The 26,356-nt window shown below is 40.5% G+C and overlaps 1 protein-coding gene across 1 annotated transcript in view; it reads left to right on the top strand.

Moving 5' to 3' along the window:
* ADCY5 (adenylate cyclase 5) overlaps positions 1-26,356 on the top strand; it is a 224,107-nt gene that overhangs the window by 138,489 nt on the left and 59,262 nt on the right. The window contains exons 4-5 of the mRNA XM_074873615.1: positions 24,803-24,914; positions 25,085-25,212. Coding sequence (XP_074729716.1) covers positions 24,803-24,914; positions 25,085-25,212 — 240 coding nt within the window. The remainder of the gene's footprint in view (positions 1-24,802; positions 24,915-25,084; positions 25,213-26,356) is intronic.

The following is a 26,356-nucleotide window of genomic DNA, read 5'->3' as shown; positions in this document are numbered from 1 at the left end:
GGTGATATACTTAGGTTTAGTTATTTTTTGACGTTACAAGGACCCTTCTGATAAGCCACGATGGGATGCAAGTTAAAAATTGGCAGTGCTTTCTGTGAGGTGAATTGCAGAGCCCAGCTGAGGTTGAGATCACCCGGAGTGATCTCTGCCAGTTAGGAATTAAATTAGCGTGCATTAGTGACAGCCTTGGCATCTGCTCAGTCACCCAGCAATGTGTTGTTCCTTGGTCTACTTGTAAGAGCAGAAAAAATTGATATCTAATCTCTGGCAAGTCATGCAAAATCAAACCCAGTCTGTTTTGCTGGTGTAGTCCAGCCACATGAGCTTCTGAACATCACCAGGTTCCCACTGTCCACTTCCCAGGGAAGAGACAATAAAGTACTGCTTTAGTTGCTTGGTATATTTATGGGCTACAGTTACAAAGTTAAGTTTAACTTAGTCTTGATGCATTTTACCTCTGCTGTTGTACCTGACCTCTTTGGGGATCTCTTATGTCTCTGCTAAGCCAGGTCCTGCGACTGTGTAGCAGCTCTCTCAGTCTATAAATACTTCAACTGAGACACAGGGACTGGGGACAGAAAGCATCTCTTCTTCCCCTCTCTAGCTCCGCTTCCAGCAAGAGGTTTTCCTGTAAACTGCTTGCACAGCCTTCTCTCTTAACGTAGCTTTAAGTATGTTGGTGAATTATATTTTCTGATATTCGGTGCAGATAAAAGTGGATTTCTTACATCTCTAATATACTGTGCCCTGCATGATCTCCAATAGTTGATGTGGTAAAATACACATGAAATTCTGAAGCATTTGAAGACATTTCCTTAGCATTGAGGGTAGTGGGTAGAGGTAACATACAAGCAGAAAATTGGGAGGAGGTTGCTCAGTGTTGAATGTAGAGTCTGATAAAAAACCCACTGAAATCGGGGCAAGTCTGTGTGCTGGCTTGGGTAGACTTCAGTTCAGCCCTTCATATTTTTGGTTGTGACTCACTAAACAGATCAAGATCCACTAGCAATAATGAAGACAAAAACATTATCAGATATCAAAGACAACAATGGTTCAGTGATGAAAAATAAGGAGTATACAGATGGTGATGAAGGTGAGGGGAAGAGGCCATCAGGAGTGCCCTCAGCAGAGCATGTGCTACAGTAGATTAGATCAGGTTTTGTGTCTTTACATTCATATTTTCCTTAATGCCACTGAGCTTGTTCAAGGTGTGTAAATTTCTTGTGATAGATGCCATTTGTGAATTTTCTTAATAGAGAAATTACTTTTTTCCAGTACTCAAAGGTCAGCTTGACATTCAAACTGAATGCAATTTGTTAGATATGACGTGACACTATTCAGTATGGTATTATAGTCTTTCACATCCATTTCCATATGTCATTATTTACAGGTTTGAAAGTTGTTCAGTGCATCTTTAGGATGATACTTACTTGGAATTTTAACTATATCAATAAATAAAGAAAAACTAAACAAACAATAATAAACTAAATTTACAAATGAACAATTTTAAAGGGAGAGGGTAATCTGACGGAACAATTATGATAGTTAAAAAATAGCCCAAAGATAATGGCTGGTATTGAAACATGGAGATCTCAAAAGATAGAACAAAAATTATGCATGACCCAGAGTATAGAAAAAGAGAACAGTTTGCTATGATTTTCAGTTATGGCTGTGAAGTAACATGAAAGGGGAAACATGTATACATAAACGGCTTTATGCATCAGTCAGTTCCTTGGCTGTCCTCATGGATAGCTAACAGGAAGCTTGCAAATATTTATCATATCTTGCATATTTACTGAATAATATGAACATTTCCATAATAGATTATCTTCTGCAGTCTAAAAGTAATTTTAACTTTGTTCCTCATGGTAGGAATCAAGCCCTTGCAGGTGCTGACTGTCTCCAGTGCAAAGGGAGGCTGAGGTCTCAAAAGATCTTGCAAGCAAAACCAACTTAATTGGTGTTTCCTCAAAGTATGGACTTTGTCTGTGCCTACAAGGTCCTAAATCAAAGCCCTCTGAGATCATGGAAAAGGCTGGAAAAGGGAGATAAGAAATAGGAATAAAATAGTATATGTACTGAGAGCAAGTAGAAGGTAACTTAGGAACATCTCATCTTCATGTACTTTAGGGAAATGAATAACTAAGTATGAATATTGAAAAAAGGAAACATGATTTGGAACAAATGACTCATTTCACACTAGGAGTTCAGCATGGAGCCTTTGCTCTTGCCTGGGTGCACTGAAACCACCTCTGGTGGGAATGACTGCAAGATGATTTTGAAGCACTTATGTGCACACAGAAACACACTGGTGGTGGGGGGTAGCATCTCAGTGATGTGGATTAATGAACTGGCCAAATAAAAGCAAGCATGCTCTTCACTTTTCATGAGGAAATGCTCAAGGGGAGACTTTTGAGATGAGAACGCTCCAAGCACATTTGTTTTGTTTTTGTCACTATTCAAAAACGTCTTAAGATCTGAGTTTTTATGAGCTAAAGGTTATTGTGTCAAGGCAATTGAGAAGTATGTGAAGTCGGTGCAAGGGTGCTGTGCCCAGCCATTGAATCTGGCTTCCTGTTGATGATTTATGAGCGGGAGCATTTCCTCAGCAGTTCGTAGAAGTGGGAAGGTTTGTGTGTCTGCACAGAGGTGCAGGTTTCCCTCCTCCATCAGCTATATCCAGCAATTCTCTTTTTTCACTCTCCCAGTTTAGTTAAAAAGGTAGATTATAAATGAAAGTATAATGGATCAGAATTTTCATTAGCTATTGATTTAAAAGTTTGGTTGCCATCTTAATGCCGGGAGCCCAAGATCTTCGTTATTACTGTATCTTCAGGGTGAGGTTGCTCACTCATTTCACAGTCAACGTAGAAATAATGACACTGGAGGTTTCCGTCCAGCCGGGTTTAACTTTGGTTTTTTGAACTCAGGAGACGCAGGAGCACAGCCTCGTGCATTTAGCCTGGTTTGACATTTTGTGTGGGAGAAGTGCTTTACTAAATTCTGTTCCAGACAAGATGAAACATTTTAATTTTCAGGGATTATTGGATCTGGGCTTTTGGGACCACCTCAAATTTTAATTAAAAAACAAACCCAAACCGCTCTACCAGCAGAAAATGTTATTCTACAATTATGTGAACTTACGTGGAGGCGGTGGTTCTGGTTTAAAATGAGAAGTCTTTAAATGACCAGTTCTGCTGTGATATGCTTAGTTTTAGATACTAGATTACATGCTTTTTTTAAAAAAAAAAGGTTACTTTTTTTATTTTCAAGAATAAAGAAGTCAATTTAAAACCTATGTAGAAAAGACACCTTTCTCAGGTGCCAGTAGTAGGTCCGTAAAATATAGCCATGATCCTTTAATAAGAGGCAGTTCTGCCATCATACTGCTTACTGTGTTACACTTCGCTTAGAGGGTGGGCTAGCTCTGTTTGGGGAAAGATGGTGTTTTTATGCAAAATACAGTGGTCTTTCTGAACTGAATGGATAAAAGCAATCTTTTTAGAGCCTTATCAGAACTTCCTGTGAATGAGTTCATAATCTCCTTCTTATTGTTATGGAAAGTAAAGTTCAGAGACTAATTTATCCACAATGAAAATATAATTTCCTGTGATTTTTTTGGCAGCAAAATTTGTTTCAGGATTATGTTCTTCTGAAGAATTTAGGGTGATGACAAAACCAAGATGAAGAGGTTTGGGGTTAATACACTCTTTTTTGATGCAGATGAACAGAGAATGAAACCCTTTCCCATCCTGATTTAGTGAATGAGAATTAACTTTAACAAATCCAGAACCTCAGAGCGTCATTTGACCTTTGCCACATATGTGTGGGTTAAATATAAAGTCTATTGTCAAATGCAATCAGGAAAGGAGTTCCCAAGACTATGCAAGTAATTTTGGGTAAACAACAAGGTGAATTATGTAACTAAATCGGTTCACGTTATCATGAATGAGATTACGTCTGATAGACAAACCCTAAAATACGCATAGATAATATTGTTTATCTATCGTGCTTCCCAGGCAGAATTTTAAATATTTTACATTACTATTGCTATTTATAGTATCTCGCTGTAGTGATAATGGCTTTAATGTTATCTAGGTTTGGCCAAATATAGTAATCTCTGTGCTATAAAAGGAGGTTTGAAGTCCTCCATGAAGGGATAAAGTTTGGCTTTGTCATTGAATTCCTTTGATGAACTGTTTCAAGAAGCTTATTTTAGGGCTGGCATCCAATCGCAGTGAAAATGACGGTTTCCTCTCTTCTCCCCATCACATAATTCTTATGAATCATGTACTCAAAAATATTAACCTGATCTCGGAGTTTTTTAAAACATCTTGACAACTTGAACTAAACCATTTGCAGAAATTAAACAGTCCATTTGCTTTCAGCTTTGTAAAAGAAAAACATTTTTAACTAGTTTTCTGTTTTAATTACATTCTAACACCAAAAATTCTCCCCTTAAAAATGACCAAATAGTTGCACATTGGCTGAGTTTCAGGATATTCAGACCAGCCAAGTCAACTTAACGTCTCTGCCTTATAGGCGTTGTGATTCTTAATTAGTTGCTTAGGAAGTGTGTTAAATTCTTAGATTGCAAGGTGCTATGTAATTTGTGAAAATTTCAACTAAGCAATCATCTTTTTCCTCCCTCCTCCCACTATCCTCACACACAGGACCTCCAGTCTTAATGTTTCTTGGTGTTAAAGGACTTATCAATATAAACAGTAGTAGAAAGCGAAGCTCTGATCACAGCTAGTAGGAGGGCTCCTAGGGTATAGCTGTAACTGGACATATTAGTGCCATGGCTTGCCAAAGCAATGTGCTGCTTAGTGGTATATTCACGTTGGTGAGTATAGGCATGAGGCAGTTTTTTTCTGGCTTGCTAACAGTGCCTTTTGAAATGAGAAATGGGTTTATAATGAGGCATATTTTACCAAGTCCAGGTCAGACAGCAGGTTGCCTTTGGAGATAGTTACGCCAATGGGCTTGTTTTGTTCAGGAGCTCATCCCAATTCTGTTTTCATACTTTTTCATGAGAGCTTATTGAAGCTAAGCAGAAACCAGTTTAATTTTACCATTTTTAATAAATAAAATGACAGTATGGCATGTATAAATTTCTGACAGTTCTTCCATGGATATTTTCAAAGATTTCCCAAATGTCTTGTCTCAGCCAAAGTTTATGTAGCTTTAATTTTTATGGAAGGCCTCATTGCCAAGAAAGCTCAAGAGCAGTAACTGTTTTTAATATTTACTGTATAATCCATTTCCTTCCTTGTCTTCTCCCCTTTTTGGGGGGAGACAGAATGAAAATTGATGATTTATGTTTGAAGATGAGGAAGAGCAGCATTAAACATGAGGAAGTCCAAGCGCAGTTTTTATTCATGTTTTGCTTCCCCGTACTGCTCTCCCTGCCAGTCCGTGAGCTTCAATCTCCTCCCAAGACGTGTTCATGGGTCGGTTGGTTGTTTCTCAGCATCAAGTCTTAGCAAGACCTCTACCTCCTTTTCTTCATTCGAGGCATGCTCACAAGCAGTAGAAGGTTATTTTTTCAGGTAGATTGCAGGAAACTGTGTGGGTTTCATGTGGGTTCAGGCGCCCCCTGCATTTAATTGCCATAACTTCTGGTTGAGGCTGTAGGCTGAGAAAAAGGAGTAGGAGGGAAACAATCAGCCTTCCCACGCCTTTCCCCAAATGACAGCAGTGAATTTTACCTACACAGGAACTCTTCTGCTTCCCTGTCAAGAGCCAGCTCCAGGGAACTTCACCTGTGTCTGCCTGGAGTGAATCTTGGCTTTTTAATTTTCCAGAAATTTTAATGATTTTTTTTTTTAAGTTAGCAATAATTTTTAGGGAGTATAGAAGTAGGTTTCACCCATGTGTGAAGGTGAATTACTCTGCTCTTACTACCACTAATCACTTGACTCTTCCTAGCTAATTTGTTCTTTTTGAGAGGAAAAATCAGTGTCTTCTGGAGAAAGGCATTCAAGCTAAAATCCATGTGTAAAGGAATTTGATTATTTTGCTGCCATTGTTACACCTGAACTTGGCATCAAAGTGGTGCAATAAGTCTGACTGTTAATATTAAAGGGAGTGTTTCAACCCAGGATCACTCCCTCTTTTCAATACGTGTGTGTCAGTGGTTCAGTCTTGAAAACTTTTAAGCCAAAGAGTAGGGCAGGTTTAAATATTTTATCAAATGTACCTCTTTGCGCGTGTGCACAGCACCCTTTGAGAAGAACAAGTACATGCTAACTTGTTTAAGTATTAATCTGACTATCTGCAGATCTTTCTTTTTGAACTGGGAATATGTTGTGATGTTGGTCCCTACTGGGAACTCCCAGTGTCTTCAGGGGCATGAAGAGCCTTGTACTCTCTGAAAAACAAAACAGATAAATAACTGGCTGCAAGGCACCCCACTGGATGCATTACTTAAATACGTGTATTGTAATAAAGATAACATCCCGAAAGTGCAGCATGCTAGGTGACTGCAGATCTGCAGCCACCAGCAAGCCATCAGCAATTAGGAAGGGCCTGTGATGTATAATTCACACCCTGCTATTCTGAGTTTACACAAGGGTTTGTGAAGTTCACAGGGTGATGGATTGAAGAGTGTTAGATGTTTCAATGATGAGATACTGTGAATAGTAATTTGGAGAGAATAATGAAGGTGCCTGCAGAAGTTTACAGAACAGTATTTTAACTCATCAAGGTTATTTGGATGTTCTTTTTTCTTCAATAGTACTAAAAATAAAATAATTTTTAAAAAAATCTAAGTCTGACTGCTGATTGACCTGATAGTAAAAACAAATGTATCAAACTTATAGTAAAACAATACATCAAATTATGTTTATTAAACTAATCCACCCCCAGTCTATTCTAGAGTAACCTTGACAAGAAAAATTGAGTCTTCTTTGACCAAAACTTTACTTTTGTAAAGACTTGCTTGTGCAGGCTTGCTTTCGTCTTGGAAAGACTTGGTTAAATTTCAGTTAACAAACTACTTTGTCATGTAGTTAACATGCAAAATGGTTTTAAGAACATTGAGTTTATATAACATTTAAAGAGGTTCTTGTTAAAATCATCCTACCTTTTTTGCTTCCTCCTTCGACTGTAGTGACTGAAAAGCAAAAATCTGTTAAACTTTCTATTCTGTAGTGCACTGAACTTTGCAAAACTGTTTAAAACCCTCTTACAGAAGCTGTAAAACAGAGGCACAGTTTTGGATGGGGACGGATTAACTTCTCATGTCTTATACCGTATTTATGTCCCTGAACAATTGTTGCTAATTTGTGTGTCTGTTCTTACTGGTTTATATATAATTTTGACACTGGATAAATGATGAAGAAGAGACAAAAGCTGAAACCCATTAGTGGAAAAGAGCTCTCGAGTGATCTGGTATCCTGTGACTCAAGTTAGCATCAAGTTAGTGTATAGCTAACTTGAGTCTATGTCCTCCAGTAACTGAAAGTCATAGTATATTTTTTAAACTTCCTCTTTTTTATTAATTTTGCTTGATACTAAGTGGTTAAAAAGTTAGGGAGAGGCTGGTACTGACTGTTCAGACTGCATAATTCCATAAATGGTGTTTCTATAAGAAACCAGGCTTAGAACAGGTCACTTCAGAAACAGTGCTAACAGAAATAAGAGGCAACAGAGGACTGCACAAAACAGCAAAGGAGGCGAAAGACCAAAGAGATTAAAATCATTTCATGACAGACACACCATTGGCAGTGTGTTGGTCTTGTGGAATCACAGAGGTGCTCTTTTTTAGAAAGTTGAGGTTTTTCTGCATCCATTTGTGTTTCTGTTACAGAGCCTTAGAAAGATGCACAGTTTTAAATAGCGGGAATAAAGTTTTGTGAGACCATGTAGGTTCTGAGGACTTGGAAGCTTGCAAATAGTTTTCAGAAATTGGAAAGATGTGTGATATGCTTTAAAAGGCAAAGAAGATACTGGAATGTGGGTATTATCTTCGCGGATACCATGGCCAGCAGAGATCTTTGTGGTTGCTGTATGTGTGTTTGGAAAATATTTGAGGCTGTCAGAGGCACTGAGAAATTCTCAGGATGTTCTTGAATAGTAACCATGTCCCCATTTGAGCCAAACTGATAAATGAACCCCTTAAATATATAGGATCATCAGGGTTTGAAATCAGCTCCCTCAACTCCTGTTCTACAGAGCTGACCCCCAAACCCAAAAACCTAATGCAGTGACCACTTGCGAAACTTGGATCTGTGTGACTATCAGCAAAATATTCTCTCCTAGCCTCCTGTTGCAGAGATCTCCCCAGTAAGTGGCATACAGAAGGCTGGATGACCATGGCTTTGTTCAGTTGTAAGATCATCTGTAAATGCCTGTTTGTCCCCATCAGTAGCTGTGCAGAGCATCTGGAAGCACAACTTGCCCTCCCACATGAAGAGGAAGATTGTATGTGTGAGGCAGTGGGGAATTTTTGCATATAGTATATAGTATATAGTAGTGACAGACTGTAGATCCACCATGTCAGCTCATTTGTTTGGGTTTTTTTTTTTGGTGGTGGTGGTTTGGGTGGGGTTTTTTAACTTTAAGCATGATTCTCTGCAGAGTCTGATAATAATCTGGCTCCATTTCCTACTCATTGTGGGGAATGTGTTGCTAATAGGGGGTTACTAGGACAACCCTCCTTCTTCTGACAGCTACTTAATTTCTGTTATCTCCAAGGCCTGCCAGTCCTATACATCAGTGCTGAATCCAGTAGCAATTTGAAAAGATGCTTTGTAACATCCTGGACCATGAAGGACATGAGAGACCTCTGTGGCAGAGTGGGGACCAGAGTGGGGAGGTAGGCGAGAAGATGGGAAAGACCAAAAAACCTTGGAAAGCAAGGAGCAAATTTAGCAATTGTTAGTACTGTCTAGAGAACGAAGGTGAGAGAATGGAAAACAGATGCAAACAGTTTTAGATAGTGGACGGTTATGTGCCATAACAGTTCTGGTGGAGAGCCTCCAATCTTGGGAGTATGCACACCAATGCACTGCTGCTTTCTGCCATGGCTGTTTCCAGAGAATGAGCTAATAAGAATCAATTTGTAAAACAAAGCAAACAAAACTTTGGCTTCTGCTCAGGGGAACTTGAGCAATTCTAGTTACAGATCAGGCTTCAACAGAAGCCAAATGCTGATCTATAAAAGTATAATTATTCTGTTTCATTTGGAACCTTTTGTTCTGGATTGCATTCAAAACTACTGTAAGCCCCTTTGTGAGATTCTTTTTCTTTCCAGGGAAGAGAAAAAGAGGCCTTTTGATTTAATAGTTCTACTTTGTTTCAGTTAAAAAGGAGAAAAAACCCACGTCCTCTTTGCCTTTCTTCCTTAAAATCTTCCCTTCTGCAGAATAGCGGCCAGCAGGTCACAGTTTAGGATTGCAGGTCTAATGTAGAGACAAAGTTGTGTTTACAGAATATAAATGGTAAGTGATATTTTGTTTTTAAGATCCAGTGCTCTTTGTCATTTTCAGCTGCAAAATAAATAAAATTTTGTTATTGAAATTGAAGCAATTAAAAATTTCTTGCAAAGCCCAGAAACCTTGAAATTGAAGATGTGGCTTACCTGCTGAGCTACTTTTCCTTGAAAGTATGTAATGGTGGAAGGAGTAAATTGAAAATGGTATCTTCTCTGAAAGCTTAAAAACATCTGAAAAAAAAAGAAAATAGTATTGGAGAATAACTGTACAAAACTAAAGCTGTGTTTAAGGATGAAATGTGTGGGTTTTGGGGGGATGTCTGATTCTGAGAATAGCTTGGAAGGGTGAAAATATTTGTTCATCCGCAAAAAAATGACATGTCTGCTGAGAATCATCTAGGGCTACACTTTTGTAATGCAGAAGCCCAATATGGACTTCGTTAGCATTTATCAGATCAGTGTATTTCACTTAAATACATGCATTCACTGGCTTATTTAAATGTCTTTTGTGTATTCTTTCATCTCTTTTTAGGTTATTTTTCCTCCAGATTCAAGGATAATTTCTAGTGGAGGATCATAAAAGCTGTATTTGGTTGGTCTGTCATGTCCCACAGCTTTTTATTTTTCCATTATGTATAGCAGACACAGCATTTATTGTATTTCTAATCACTGAACAAATTCTAAGTTGTCTTGATGGACAATGGGTACTACCTAGAAACACCTCCTTGCATTTTGCACTCACAAACTCTTGTGTAAGTATCCACTGCTACTAGTCAACCCCACAGGGGAGGCTAGGACTGGGGAATGGCAAGACTGAGATTGACAATGATTTCTTTAATTTGACTTGGTAGTGAGGCTGATTAGAGCTCAGAAATGCCTGGATCCCCTTACAGAAACATCCTAATGACTAGACCTTGAAGGCTTTGCTCTGCCTGTGCTGCAGAGGAGTTGTGCAGAATGAGCAAGCAGGGAGTGTGCCCAAACACATGCGCTCTTTGTGCTGGGGATTTCTTGTGACCGCTGGCTATATCTGCTGGGGGAATTAGTGTTACATTTTGCCACGCCAAACAGGCATCTTTCCGTTCTTCACTGAAATGAAAACCAAGAGAAATGAATTAACTCGGTGGACATTCCAGGTGACAGAGAGTAAAACACAGAGGTAGTTGTGAAGAGACACAAGTGATGAGGCATGCCATGCTCATCTGAGAGCGTAGAGGCTCGACCCACATGCCAGTGTAGGTTATCTGGATTCTGTTTTCCCATGTGCCAGAGGGCGTTTGAGGCCACATCTCCTAGGAGAGGCCCTAACTGAAGAAGGTGTCCTCATTCTCTTTTGTTAACTGTTTCATTTTTTATATAAAAGAATCAAACCCCAGAGCAGCGGCTCGAATCCCACTGTTCCATGTCATAGAGCGTGCCGTAATCAGCAGGGCAGAGCGGGGCACTTGCTGTCTCTGCCCCTAATTATTCTGAGTATTTTATATGTAATGAGCAGCTGCAGCAGGAGGTCCTGAGGGCACCCCCATTCCCAATCCAAAATAGCCCATTGTCCAGTTCAGGCTGGATTCATGCAGAGGAAAAATCAGATCCATGTTTTCTCACTGCTCCGGCAAAGGGTCTTAAGAGACAGTGTCCTTGCTTGCATTCTCACTCCATTTACTATATGCAGAGATTTGCAGAATACTAAGGAATCAAGGATACAAATTGCTGTGTACATTTCTGTTCCTTAAAGGTGTGCCAGTCTGTTGTGACAGGCCAGTAGTATTTTAGCTGGCAGGAATATGGGCTCCTAGCAAAGATCTGGTTACAGTCATGTAGCAGGCAGCATGGATGTGGTAGGGATGTTCTTAAATGGTGGACACATATCCTTTTTTATTGTAGCAGCTGACTTAGCCTGAGCCCTGTCTGTATTCCTTAACTAAAACAAACAAACAACAAAAAAAACAGTCAAATATTCCTGTAAGATGCTATCATGAGGCTCAAACTGAAGTGAAAATTATTTATCTGCTGTGTTTTCTAGCCTCAGTGGTCCTTGATTAACCACAGCATGTCTGAAGTAACCAGGATGGGGCAGAGGCCAGTGAGATCCTGGGGATGATTTGCTTTTGCCTTTGACTGCTGTTAATTTTTTTTCTTCTTCTGTTTGTAAGGATTCTGGTCACTGGCTGTTGTCAGCAGGATTTTTTTTCAGTTGCATAAGGACTGAGAAAACAGTATCTGTCTGACTCTTCCACAGTGAATGGCTTTCAAGTTAAGCCATGGCTGCAGTTATTGTGCTCTAGCTGTGACACTATAAATAAAGTTATTAACAGCAATATGTAAATGGGTTTCTATTTTTGTTCCCTGTATTGTTTGCAAAATCTAGGGCAGTTATTCAGTAAGAATCATCTGCTATTTAGCACTGAGCCTACCAGCGTTTGATGCTGTGTGGGCTGCTGCGCTTTTTTTTCCCCTTTCTTTCTTTCTTTCTTTCTTTGCACTGGCTTTTAGAATCCAGCTCCTTTGCAAGTTTGTTTATTGTGGTATATAAGAAACAGAGTAGCTGTGCTAAGCATTTTCAGGCTTCCGGAGAGTGGCTTGGTACTTAAGAATAGAGAATCATCTCTTGATATCTGAACTATAGGAGCATTAAAAACAGCTACACAAACATCAAATACCACAGCTGCTATTTGCCTTAGTGCGCATCTTGCAAATTCCAGTTTCAAATTCAAAGATCTTTACGGTTTGTGTTTTGTCTGCGTGCTCTGTTTCCTTCCGCTCCCCTCTCCGTTGCTCCGGATCTGCCTGACAGCCTCGGGCCCTGTTCACGCTGGAAACTTGTACCGCATTAATTCGTGCAGTTACAGTACAGCCCCCTGAGGGAGAGCATGGATATGTTGTTTTAGAAACACTTTACTACAGGCATGGCTACTCCTATCTGGAAGAGCAAAGTATTCTCATCCAAGGCATCTGTTTAGAAACCTGAATGCATCTGTGCTGGGGACAGGAGCTGTATTGCTGTTAACATATATACTCTATAATACAGTTCACATGAGACAGTTTGAACAAACTTCTTCCTGCTCTGTGAGTGAATTTAGCTCTGGCTTCCCCGAATCCCCTACGGGGAAAGTCCCAACCTGTTTGTCCTGTGACTCATTAGCCACAATTTTATTACTAGCCATGTTAGCCTTCAGATGGACATGTGTCCTCCATGGCACTTTAATTCCATTTCATGCAGCTTTGTGAAAAGCCACCGTAACATTGGGACACCAGCAAGCTGTGTCTCCAGTTTCTCTCCTTGCTTGAAGTAACGGTTAGTTTTATGGTATATATAACAGATGAATATACAGAAGCGTTTTGAAGTTGTGACACCTGCTGTTCTGAACTGATCTGAACTCATCCTTTCAAACGCCAGACACTTTATCTCATTTTTTTTGTTTTTTACTTTTCAAGCCAAAATTGCTGTTACTGTAGTGACATGGAAAGTAAGCAGAAATCAGCTAGACTGGTTTTGCATAGTTGTAGAAGGATCTGACACAGTAACTTTCCTCTTATTTTTATGTCTGAGACACATTACCATAATATATATTTTAAGTGGTCTCTAAGGTGGCTTTCTATTCTATAGAAAGTTCTGGTCAGACTCTATTGATTTTATTGGTATTAGTTCACTGGTAAACTAATAACTGTTTACAGGAACTTCACTTCAAGATGATATTTTGTGAATATTGAGAGTAGCAAGCAAATGGCTTAGTGAAATATCTTAATGCATTAACAGAGAAATTAAATTTTCCAATGGAAAATGTAAGAGAAAAACCATTTCTTTATACACAGATCTATTATTCTGGTGGTGGCAATTACAGTAATTCTCTAGAAATCAAGTTAAAATTATATGCTGCTTCATTATGAGAAGAAACCACTGACTGCAAAAATCAGGGGAGATTCAGTGGAAAGTTAAAAAGACTTATATGCAGTGGGCAGACCTGCCTTGCCACACTCCCTGCTTCAGCATCTCAGGAGTAGATTTTGTGTGGATGTTCCCTGGACTCATGAGGTCAGGATTCACATTCCTGCTTTGCCATTGCCTTGAGGCCCTTTGTATATTATCTACCATACTGCTGTCTCTGCAAAATAGTGTGGTGTTGCTTTTCTAGCACCAATGACATTTTAACAATTGCTTAATGCCAGTTTGAAGACTTCATATGCTTAAGAACTTAGAGATGCAACGGTCCATTTTATTTTATAAAGAAAGAAACTCAAGACAGAGACAGCTAAGTAACTGATCACAGAATCAAATGATGGGCTGTCAAAGATTAGACTCAAGCTGCCTTGCTAGCTAGTATCTTAACCAGCATAATAAAACAGAAGTGGTGTAGATGTTTTCTGATATTACAGTATATAGTCTGAATGCCATAGATTTAACACTGCTTACTATCTATGAGATAATGGACATATGCAAAGTATTTGGAATACGAGGTATGTTAGGGGCTGAAGAGGTGCACAGAATTTAATATTCCCTGTTCAAGGATGATCTTTGCATAGAAATACTCATTTAGTGAGCTCACCTATACTGTCTTCAGAGGGGGAGTGTTTTTACTGCTGATATTGATTGTACAAAATTGCATTATATTTACATTGTTTCTCCATGGCAGCTGGAGTTTTCTGTGTCACCAAAGGGAACCAAAGATAGGTGTCAGCTCAAGTGCCATTGATCAATTGCAATGTGGTGGTAGATCACATCTTAAAAAGGAAACAAACCCTTTAATGTTAAATTATAGCCCTCGTAATGTCGGAAGAACTTTACTCATGAATTGAGGATATCTATTCATTACTGGTTCTTATCAGGTAAGGAATATTAATGTAGTGTACAATAACCAGATAATGAGTTCAATTTCCTGCAGGATCTTTTCCTTTTCATTTAATTCTGAAATTGCAGACAATCTCCCTTCTCACTGAAAACATCATGTGTTTTATTATTAAATTTATTATCAGGTTTGTTTTCAATTAATAACAAGTTGATCCCTCAGTTAATGAGTTGTACCATTTTCTTTGGCCAGCCATTTTACCTTTCAGAATAACTAACAAAGGATTATGTCTTCATTTTAAAGTTCTTTTCCACTGATGTTGCATTGCTGTTTCTCAGAAAAGTGACCATTACAAAGTGTGCACAATTAAGTTTCTCTATATGCTTTGGATCCATTTCTCTTTACAGTTTCATCAGTGTCATTTTAAAAACACAAGTGCTCAATTACATTTAAAAATACAGAAAAGAGGAGGCAGCGAGTCAACTCATGTTGACTATTCCAAAAAGGGCAGTAAGACTCATGTTTCTATTCTTCAGCAATCACTTTCCCCAGCAAATGGCCACTTCAGTATTATTGATCTAGTACACTCCCAAACACGAGTGGTAATTGTGTATACAATTGTGTATAACACATCACTTGTCCATTCTCAGCTTATTCATGAAACAGTCTGCGTATTTTGGTACCTACTCTTCTTGGAAAAATGAGATAACTATAGGAAAGGCATAGTTGCTCTTTAATGTTTTTAATTATGACATTTGTATACTAATGTAATGTTTTCATTATGTAGTGACTTTCTAGAGGGAAAACCCTGACTTCCTGAAATGGCAGAGTAAGTAAATCACAAAAGGACAGGACACCGGAGAAGCTAGTTGAGAGAGTGAGGAAGAAGTAAGATTAGGTTGAAATGACCACTGCATGCAGAATTACTGCAACTTTTTGTCTAGAGAGTACAAAAGCATCGTTGTTTGACGGAATATCCATGGTACCAGGGAAGAACAGACTCAATACAGTTTGCGCAGCTATGAAGAGCTCACTCTTTTACCATTAAAGACAAAGACCTGAGCAATATATAACAGAAAGCAACCCAAACTTGATTAGATGCAACTTACTTGATCTCTATCCCATGTGCCTGACCCAGGATATACATGTGAAACTGTTAACTGTGCCAGAATTTATTACTCTGTTGCCTTCTCTGACAACTGATTGATTGCTGGCACACAGCCTCTATGCAACAGGTTGTCTTTTGGTTTAATACTTGAGTTTTTAGTTGTTTCTCTTTCCTATTGCACTGCTTCTGTGGCTTCAGTCACTTTTGCAAGCCATTGTCTCAAAGGAGGGCAGGGAGGAATTGTGCCAGACTCCTACAGCTGTGGTGGTAATGGATAGTCCCTTCTTTCAGAATTCTCTTAGCTCTGTCTCCCTTCTTGTTGGTTTTTGGCAGGATTTTGACATCAGAGATTGCTCTAATACCAGAAAACAGACTGCAAGAATGCTCACAGCAAAAAGCATGCCTGAAGTTTGAAAACCAGAAAATAACATGGCTTTTCTTTTTGTTTTATATGCAGTTCTGGATTTCAGGATGTCTTGTGGGACAAATGAATCTGAGATTTATTTTGGTGTGGGCTGGATCCAGCTCCAGTTTGGACAGACCTGCCAACTCTTTTGTGCTGGTCAGGCAGACCCGGGTGAGTCTGGGCTTGCTCAAAGCCAAAGCAAAGACACACGATTGGGGTCAGCAGTATGCATGGTTTCTTTGCACCTTTCTGCAAGAGGCCATGTATATCCTTCAGCTTTGCCTTCCTAAACTTCCTTGGAGTTGGAATGGATTTGGCTTCATTCTCACATGTCTTTTTCCCTGACCAGAATGATTGGAAAAATTTTCACATTCCCATCAGTCCCTTATTACATACATGAAAAAGGTCCAAAGTCCCTCCTTCTTAGTAACCCAAAATCTCATTTAGGCTGCTTGGATTTCTTTTATGTGTTTGACACAGAGTGGCATCTAATTTGACTAGCAATGATGGAGTAATAAAATTCCTTCCGCTCATCTCAAAGACATCTATAATGTGCTCCACCTATAGTTTGGCTGGTAGCCACTGCATAGCTATCTTTATTTGTTTTGCCTTCCCCAAATGTTTTTTCTTCCCAAAAGGCTATTTATTACTCCTGTTTCCAGTGAAGAATCAATCTGGTTAAATATAGCCCGCTGAAATAGGAAAAACTTTTAACTCAAGATGTTTAGAGGGAGGGGGCAGCAAGTTTTTCATGTTTAAAATAAAAAATTAGTACTGATGCTTCTTAGTTATAACTAAGTTCCAATAAGTGGGGTTGCTACTCATGCTTGTAAACTGCAAACCTAGGAGGGTCATGGAAAAACTTTTCCCTGTATGACTGGTGCAGTCTTCCCCTTCTGGTTGATGATTTCAGGATCTTCATTTCTTCTTATTTCCTGCATTGACAGTGAAGGACAGACCACAGGCATCGAGGTGAGGAGCACTGACCGTGATGGAAAGTGTGGTGCCATTTTTCTCAGCAGCTCTTGAGTGCCAGCAGGGTCAGACACTCTCAGCGGGGCATTCCCAGGAGCACACTGCTAACGCAGACAGAGCTGCAACCGCAAATGCTGAGAGATTGTGCTGGGGATGTGCGTCTTCCAGCTGAGTCCCCCAGGCAGTTCTAACCTCCATAACATTTATCTGAGAGCAAACATGGGAAAATCAAGTAAAGGCAGGGTTCTGCAGTTTATATCTTTGCAATGAGCCTTGCTGTCGTCATGCAGTGGCTCTGTGGGCAGTCTGCACGTTGCCACCAGTGTCTCCAAGAGCCATCTGGTCTGCTTCCTTGTCGGTTTTTACTCTGTCACCAGTTTCAGTTGGTATGGTCTTGCAAAGTGAACTTCTCAATCATGGGATGTGGGTTTGGGTTACATTTTTTGCTACTTTGGATGAGGGACAGGAAGCTTTCTGTGTTTTGCTGTAAAAAAGATGAAAAGGCTCACGGTTTTCTGGGCTTTTGATTTTGTAGGGTTTTTGTGTGTATTTTCTCCTATTTTGTGTTATTCTCTCTAAAGTATTGCTTTGCTTGTCACAGCATTTGTGTACATATGTGAGACACCCTCTTGAGCAAGTGGGAGCCAGTGTGACTGATCTAAAGATGGAACACTGTCATGGTGCATGACAGAGTCCTGATTCCCAAGGGGGAGCTGTGCCAGCTGATGTGTCACAGAAGTGCTAGGGCTCATTTGAAACAATAGGTGATTTTCAATACTAAACGGATCTTCTCTGAAATGACCATATAAGTTTAGGAAAGAGAGTGTGTCTTTTTACTGTTGGGGTTTTTTTTTCCATGACTGTAGGAGAAGGAAATATTTTAACCTCTGGTCTGTCTGATGTCCTGCTGTTCTGGAGAACATGTTTTGCATCGCTAAGGCTAAGACCTTAGCCTGTCGCATAGACATCCCTAGAGAGCAAGGCTGACGTGCTGTTGAGACCTGAGTTAGTCTGAAAGTAGCTTGCAGCCACTGCTGGACCAGTCACTGGGCTGTCACTCAGCACAATGATCTGTGTGGGCCACTTCACCCTCCTTAGGTGGGCTTTGGTGCCCTTGCTCACATTTGTGCTGCTTTACCTAGTCATGCTGCCTGACCACAGTCACTGTGCCACTGCTATGAACTTGTCCTCAGCTTGTTTTGGTTTGTCCTTTAGCTGTTACTGATATTAAATTCAGGAGGAAAAGGGCATTATGAGATGTTCTCACTTTGTGTTTCTGGAAGTTGAAATCCTTCTTGTGCATAGAGGGGGTAGAAGAGAGAGCACACAGAGGACCTCCTTGTCATCCCATCCCCAAGTGGCTATACCTAGGAAAGAGAGACTGGGTGCATCTCGATGTCATGTCTATTCCAGGAACTTCTAAATGAATTTAATACTATGTTTATGCCACTGGAGCTGGAAAATAACTTCTGGGCTTACAGTGCTGGCAGGGAACTGGCTTTTAAACAGGTGTCCAAGTGTGAAAATTGACTCATTTACCAAAATGCTCAAGAGATGCTCCCACCTTGGTAATACTCAAAAGACATGATCTTGGGTAACCAGGGTGGCCCTGCTTGAGCAGGGGGATTGGACAAGATGACCTCCAGAGGTCCCTTCCAACCTCAACCATTCTGTAATTCTGTGAAATCCTAGTTTGGGGCTCAACCCAACCCTTCAACTGAGAGTTTTGTCATCTTCATCCCCATCCATCCATTCTTCTTCTACCTTCTTCCTTGTTCATAGCATGACTTAATGACTTGCAACACCAATAGCAGCGTTGTAAAATAACAGTAGCACCCTGAGACACTGTCCTCACCAATTAGCATAGTGAATTCACTGACAAGAGCAGACTGTGTCTACAACAAATGACTTTCTCTTCTTACACCTTTGCTCGTGATTCTTGTTTTTAGTGGACAGTGATTATTTTATTATGGTACATTAACTTTTTCTTCTCTTGTAGGTAGCGTTGGCTGCAGTAAGATACCATGGCTTTGATTCATATTCAGTCAGATGCACTTTGCTGTTTTTATAAGTCGTTAAGGCTCACCAAGTCTGGGGTTTTGTTCTGTTTCCCATGCAGTGCCTGTGGTGTTCGGTTTCCAGTAACACATGGTGTTTATATTCATGACTGGCATTACCGTTGTGATGGTGATAGGGTTTGTGTTTCTTGCCTTGCTTGATTTATGTTGTGGCTGGCGTGCATGGCACGCACATGTCTCAAAATAGAACACGACTGTTTTTTTGTTTTTACATTAGAAGCACTGATTATTTAATTTAGTGTTTTGAATAATCCTGCATTTGCAGGGAAACCTGGCTGTGTCGTGTCCCTCCTTTGATAATTCTGTTAGCTTCAGACATTTAAGGCTCCACTTCAAAATCATTTTCTGTAGGTGTGTGTGGTTTTTAAATGTCTCATGTGGGTTTCCTGCTTCCCACCTTGTCCTTAACTCTTCCTACTCCTTACATCGTTCTTTGCTTTCTGCCAATTCTCTCCCCTTCCCGCACTCTTGCTAAACAACCTTCTCCTTTGCTATCCAAAAGATCCAGTGATGCCTCTGCCTCAGGGTATATTAGCAGTGCAGTGACAGCAAGGATCACCTGAATTCCAGGAGCTAGTTTTAAATGACCTGCAGTGGTAGGACCGAAGGTGCAGTGGGATGGACCTGAGCACAGACTAATAAAGCAGCCCAAGCTGGGCAGGCTCACACTGCTGATCTCTGGGGTATCACACTGAGGCTTCTACTGGTACCTGAGCTGCCTGTCCATGTGTATCTTAACTATTCTGTGAATGCATTACAGACCAAAAAATGGGGAAGCTGAGCTCAGCACTTTGGAAATTTTCTCCTATTGGCTCTGCATCTTAGCTGCTCCTCTCTCCATTTCACCACACTCTGCCGTTGCAGCTATGCGAAGCACTCTGCAAAAAGCATCTAGACATCCTGCTCATGGAGGTCTCACAGTCCACAGTGGCGGTGGTGGTTTTGGTAAGGGCCAAGCTCAGGCAGGGGCTGGCATCCCAGTGGCAGCGGCAGCTATTGCTGTGTTCTCAGCCTGCCCTGTGCTGCCCATCAGCCCTGGGCTCTTTGAATCAGGAGGAGCTAGTAGCACAGGGATGCTCCAGCCCGTGTATCTGCCTTTCCTGCTCCCCTGCCTGGGGCTTGAGCAAGAGCAGGCAGGTATCAGGCTGGTCCCTAAGCAGAGGGGAGGATGGCAGGATCGGGAAGCTACTCAAGCTCCTTTTCATCTTTCTTCCCTGTCAGCATCATGAGCCACATAGGGCAACAGGCACAAAACTGAGCTTGCCTTGTACAGCTATGAAATCTTGATCCAGTCCTTGCTGGAAATAGGAGCTGAAATAGGATCTTAGGAAAGTATTCACCTCTACCCTATAACACAATTTGTGGTACTTTTCAACCAAAATTAAACAGAAATAATTTTTTAAAAAGCTTATAAAATGAATGATAACTCCCCTTTTCTTGTCTGTCTTTCCCAGAAATAGACCATTTTTTTGTCTTTTTTGAGGTCATACCCTGGTTAGTGCTGGACAAAACCCAATCAGATGGTAAATCTGAAGGCAGTGACAGAGTGGAAAATATATCAAGAGCTCTGAAGCCATTACAACGTTTTAATTACATGCTAAACTAGTTTTTCCACAAAGCAGTAGCCTTCCAGATGAAGGGACTGGGACCCAGGGCTGATAATAGTTGCTGATGCCCGGGTTACAGATTGTGTGGTCAATCCCTTCCAGTCAGCTTCAGCTAATAGTATTTCTAAACTACTGCCTTACTTATCTCATGATATTTTATAGCTATAATAATGATTTCATTTGACCTTTTGTTGACCACTGTCATTTACCCTGCATTTTGGCACAAGGAAGGCCTATTACTGGCATTGTACTCCCACCAGCAAGGAAATGCTTTGCCCTCTGAAGACTGACAAATAGTTGGCTTGAGTTGTGCCCTTCATCACAATCATCCATCACCATCATCCTTTAATAAACTCTCTTCATTGCTAAGGGTAGTCTGACATGAAAGACAAGTACGGAGTGAGGACTGAAGGGTAATGGGGGAGCTGTGTGTTTAAATTCTAGCCTCCTAGTCTGGATAAGATGCACTGGCAGGACTGGGAGATGCTCCTGCAACCTCAATGCATGCATGTTGTGTGTGTGAGGAGATACAGCGGGCTTCATTTTCAAAGAAAAGCTCTGACTAAACACAGGATAAGGATCATGTGCTGATCCCTGATGGCCATTGTAAGAGAAATCCACTTTTTTCCTCGTTGCTTCTGGGATGTTGGGTATTTTACAGGGAGAGGGCTGAATTTAAGGGTTACTGGGGCTAACAACAAAAGGAACAGAAGTGGCACGGCACAGCACCACGTACACGAGTCCCCATTTCTCCCATGCGGGTCATTAGCAGGGTTGGGAGTGATAAGCCTGGTTGTTGTCTCTGCTGCTGGAGCTGCAATGCTAGCAGGAGTGTGTGGAGGGAACAGGTTAGGCAGGAGGAGTAAATGTGATTTAGTGGCTTTCAGAGCTCTCTGTTGAGAGCAGAAGACACAGAGGCTTCAGGCTGGGTTCCTGTTTGCAAGGGCTGTTTTCTGTGACGGTCATGTGCTGTTCTTTCTCCAGTCTCCTGCCACAAATGTGTCTTTTCCCTCTCTGTCTTCAGTTCCCAGATCACTGCTCTGTCTTCTGCCATCTCTCATGCGGTCCTTTCCATACCCTGATGAGGTTTTCCATTCCCCACAGCCTGTGTGTCCAGTGTCTTCTGATAGCTCAGTGGTGTAGCTATTTGGTTGCAGAGCAGGTCACACAGCTCTCTCAAGTCTGTAATGGAATATGCGCAGGTGCTTCAAGATGTTCATGTATTATTTGGTTAGCTGACACGAAAGAGGGGTGAGGGCATGGGCCGTGCAGGTAGATACCTTCATGTTAATCACAAAGTGCACAAAAACTGAGTTATGCAAAGGACTTAACATGTAACCAGTTCTGAGTAGTTTTTCTTATAAAGAGGAAAAGGCATGTGCCAGGTGAAGTTCTTCCCTTTATTGCCAAGCATCCTGTCTGTGTTCAAGAGGGAGAAGAGCCTCGAAGCATCTAAAAAAATACTTGCAGTTCATTCCTTTGCTTTAGATAAAAGTACACTTCTTTTTCCTTGACTTCCCTCTCAAAAATTATCAAACTGGCTTTGCTGAAATTGTTTCATGCATCCCTCTTCCCTCAAACAAAACACTCATTCCAAGAAGCATCTTATGTAGTAAATGTTAGCTTCCTAACAGGGGCATCAATGTCAACTTCCCAATATTGCTACTGGCTCGTGTGCAGAATGCATTTCTGATTCCCATCATGCAACCTTTCCAGGTGTTATTCTCATAATAAACCCTTTTGTAGTGCTTGTAATTGTAGTTTTCTAGAACTCGGCCAGAGAGAGCTGCCTGTGGAGCTGCAACCTGCTGTCCTTGGAAGTGCAAGACAAGGATCAAGATGAAGGACATAGCTGCTGAATTTGAACAAAGAGCAATTTGCTGGTCACCCATAGAAGGTGACAAGTTTGAGAAAATGTTGTAATCAAGTATTTCAGTCTGTGCATAGGATAGCTCCATAGGTCTCTGTGGTTACTTCATTTGCCTCGTTGAAAATATTGCTGCGATTTAACTTCTAGGAATAACTGATCCATTTATCTGGCATGAAAGTAATGGGGAATGGAGGGAGGAACCTTCAGTCATTTATCCATGTTTATTAGGACACTATGCTAGCACTGATTTTCTGAATGAGGCATGAGGGGAAAGCTCAAGGCATCCCTGTGTATTATTCTGATATACCCATCACTATCTGAATGTGAGAGCAGCCGTTGCTCTTTATTCCTTCTGTTGTAACACATGGCTGTTACAACATGCACATAAGCAAAGGGTGTGAACATGTCCACAAATGAGGAATCTGCAATTTGGCCCATGCTGGAAGAGGAACATGCTTGCAACAAGATATGTTTTGTTACCTCCACAAGAACTGGAAACATTTCCGATTTCTATGTTACCTATTAACACATACTTAAGTTGCTTAGCCAGCAATACAGACATCTCTAAGTTTTCAGTTGATTTCAAGTGTATTTCTTTGGGAGGTTTACTTTTGTTTGTAAATATGTAAAATCTTGATTATTTTTTGTGTATTTTCTCAAGTGTTTAAAAAATGGCAAAGTATATTTTGATTTAGACATCTCTGCATTCCTGTCTTGCTTTTTCCTTGTACATTTTAGTTTCAGTCTGACTACCAAAGAAATATTGAATGCAATATGTTTGGTTGATGATTTTTTGGAGTTGAAATGTAGAAGAAAAATATGAAAAACATGCCAAAATTGAAATGTGTTTCAGGATTTTTGCAAAAAATGCTTGTGAAAATATTTTTGTTGTCTTTGCTTTCTGTCTGAAGACATTGCAGGGAATTCCAACTGAAAACATAGCCTCTGCAATTTGCCTAAAACATGTTGGAGTTTTATTTTACAAAGAAGAAACAATTCCAAAGTGCTTGTTATTTACACTTTTAATTTATCTTCCTATTCAAGTACAGTTTGATGCAATAATAAAAGAAGAAATCAACCACTTGATAAATGTTCCAGTATACAAGTATAGCTTATGAATTTTATATTTATATAAATGTGTGTGTGTATATACATTTTATCTTAGATCTATATAGATGAAGTCTGTTGCTTGTTTTACTGAATAGTTTTAAATTTAGCATAATGGCTGTGTTTTGATTGCAAATCAATATTTTCAATGTTGTAATTATCGATGAGCAGAAACCTTTTCCAGTTTAAAAAAAAAATCTTTGCAGTACAACATTAGAATTGATTAAATGAAATTGAAGAATCATTATTAATACTTGTTATTCAAATAATTTTGCCTTCAAAACAGTCCACGCTGCTTTCAGAGGGCTTTCCCAGTCCATCCTGGGTGGATGGGATCGATTCAGCATCCCTGTTGCAATAGCAGAGGTTTGCCTCAGTTAGCAAGGGCTGTGCTTATCGTTCAGGAGAAAATTGGGCGATGCCTGCTTGTGGCCGTACTGAGAGGAGCTACTGAGTGCTGTAGGTGTATATTCTTATAGTGTTTCAGGGGCTAAGCCAGCTGGAAGGTGTGGTACAAATGAAAGGTTTCATTTCTGTAGTTCTTTAGAAGCTGAGAAAAAAAAAGAAAAGCAATGAGTGAGAAGCATGCACAGCTGGGAGATGAGTAGAGTAGAGTAAATCAGTGTAGATTTCCTTCTCCAGAGAATGAAGAGCATAAAAGCCCGAGGGTAAGTCTTCAGCAGGACACATGAGTGGGTTAGGGCACGACCAGCCAGCCCCGCTGCACCCAAGCCTTCGCCCCGGCAGCATGCCGTGCCATCATGCCTGGCTTTGTGCATTTATAACATCACAGGAGCGTGTCTGCCAGGCACACAGTACAGGGCAGGGTGCTGCCAGCCATGGGGCTGGGGTATGTGCATGGAAGCAGACCACCAACGTGGGGGTGAAAGCTGTGGTAGGCAGGTTAAGGTTAAGGGACTTTATTTTGTGGCTGCACTTTGACAGTGGGGGAAGTGGGCAGAGGAGTGTGGGTTTTCTGCAGCGGAGTTAAGACACAGGCGATGTTATTGAGCTGAGAGGTTGAGGAATGTGAACAAAATGGGTAAGTGTTGATTTTATAGCTGGGCTAATCTGGTCATGTGTAGGAGTGCCTTGTTGTTACTGATGGCTGATAGCATTATCATGCCATCACCAGCTCCCAGCGTACTGTAAATTTTCTGGACATGGGGCAGGGGTGCAGGAATGAAAGGCTTGTGGGGTTTTCTCTCCCTTTCTAATCTCTGGAGGGGATGAGGCCATGCCCCTCAGGACTTTACATATGATAGAGGCTGTATCATAAGGTGACATTAGGGGTGCTCATCTCCTTGCTGCTATAGGGCTGGGACACCCCTACATACCTCCCCATCCCTGGACTTCTACCCCAGAACTTACACAAATATCAGCAACAAATTCTGTGACACTTTCATTATTTTTCTTCTCTTTTTTCCCAAGCATCCTCTTTGCAGACATAGAGGGTTTCACAAGTCTGGCCTCCCAGTGCACTGCTCAGGAGCTGGTCATGACGCTGAACGAGCTCTTTGCCAGATTTGATAAGCTAGCAGCTGTAAGTTTTCTATTATAATTCTGATATTTTCTTTTTCCTGTTGCAAGAATGACATACTGTGCTGGTTCACTGGATTTCTGTAACTATTCACTGCCCTAAAAGGCAAGATATTGCAAGCATGAATATAAGCTGAATATTTCTCCGTCCTTTATTATTTTATTTTTTTTTAGGAGAACCACTGTTTACGTATCAAGATCCTGGGTGATTGCTATTACTGTGTGTCTGGGTTGCCAGAAGCAAGAGCTGACCATGCACACTGCTGTGTTGAAATGGGAATGGATATGATAGAGGCCATCTCGTAAGTACCATATTCCCCATGGAGAATTTCAGAACAAATAGGAAGCAGATTCCCTTTCCTGGTAGGTCTTCCTTACATTAGTAGCAAGGTAGCCAAACCAGGGAACTGATGCCAGCAAAGAGGGAGACCAGCTGGAACAAGAAAACAAAATGCAGTAAAAATTTGACAATAGAAAGACAGACACTTGAGTCCATTACAGCCACATGGATATCAGAGCTTAAACTCCTGATGGGAAAGGCAAGGGTTACTGTAATTACTGGAAGTCTCATTCCCAGAGGACCATTCCAGTGAATTACGGAAATGTGAAATCAGAGGATTATAAGTAACTATTAAATTTCAGTCACTCTTCACTTCTCTGTCTTTAAACCAGCTTTTGCTCACCTTACAATTCCTCTGCTAAGGTCTGTCTTGTCTAGTTTAACTAATTCTTCTCCATGTGTCCCTATGCCAAAAAAGTTATATTCAAGACTTTCTTACTTAAGTTAATTATTGAAGAAAACCATAAAGTTGGTCTGGCACAGACTGGAACAGATCCATGGTACTTTTTCCTTTATTTTCACTTACTTTCCCATTTTTATTTTTTTCTTTTAAAATCTGTTCTGAAGCTTTGCCTGCTCCTGAGGTCAGACTAGCAATCCTGTGTTTGTCCAGACCATTCTTGTCTTTGGAGAGTAACAAATATGAGACCCATATCTAGTTATATTACTTGGAGGATTGCATACAGTGTCAAATATTGTTTGCATCAGACATGAGCTTTCACAGGCCAGTTCTTTCAGAATTCAGGGAGGGAAGGTTTATTTGGTCATCTTGAGTGTATGCAAGTTTAGGCACAAAGTTCAGTCAGTTCTGGATAGTAACTGAGCTGAACTTTAATATCTACACCATCCCTCCTGCACAAGAACTCTGCTTCTTTATCCCTTCTCTTCTATTTTTTTTTTTTTTTTTTGTGAAAGCATCTTCTAAAGTGTCAGTGATACAAACAGAGAAGTAGAAGATCTCTATGCAGTTCTCCTCTCATTCTGTTCAGTAAATTGCTGGAGTTTCCACTTCATCTTGATAAAAACCAGAGCTACCTATTTGCTGAGCTTGATACTACATCCTTACCAGTTGAATTTCTGTAAGGACATGAATACACCCCCACACT

The sequence above is a fragment of the Strix uralensis genome, chromosome 6 (genome assembly GCF_047716275.1).
Source record: "Strix uralensis isolate ZFMK-TIS-50842 chromosome 6, bStrUra1, whole genome shotgun sequence".
In the NCBI taxonomy this organism is placed as follows: domain Eukaryota; kingdom Metazoa; phylum Chordata; class Aves; order Strigiformes; family Strigidae; genus Strix; species Strix uralensis.
Note: the sequence above shows the minus strand (reverse complement) of the source record. Positions and strands in the feature narration are given on the sequence as shown.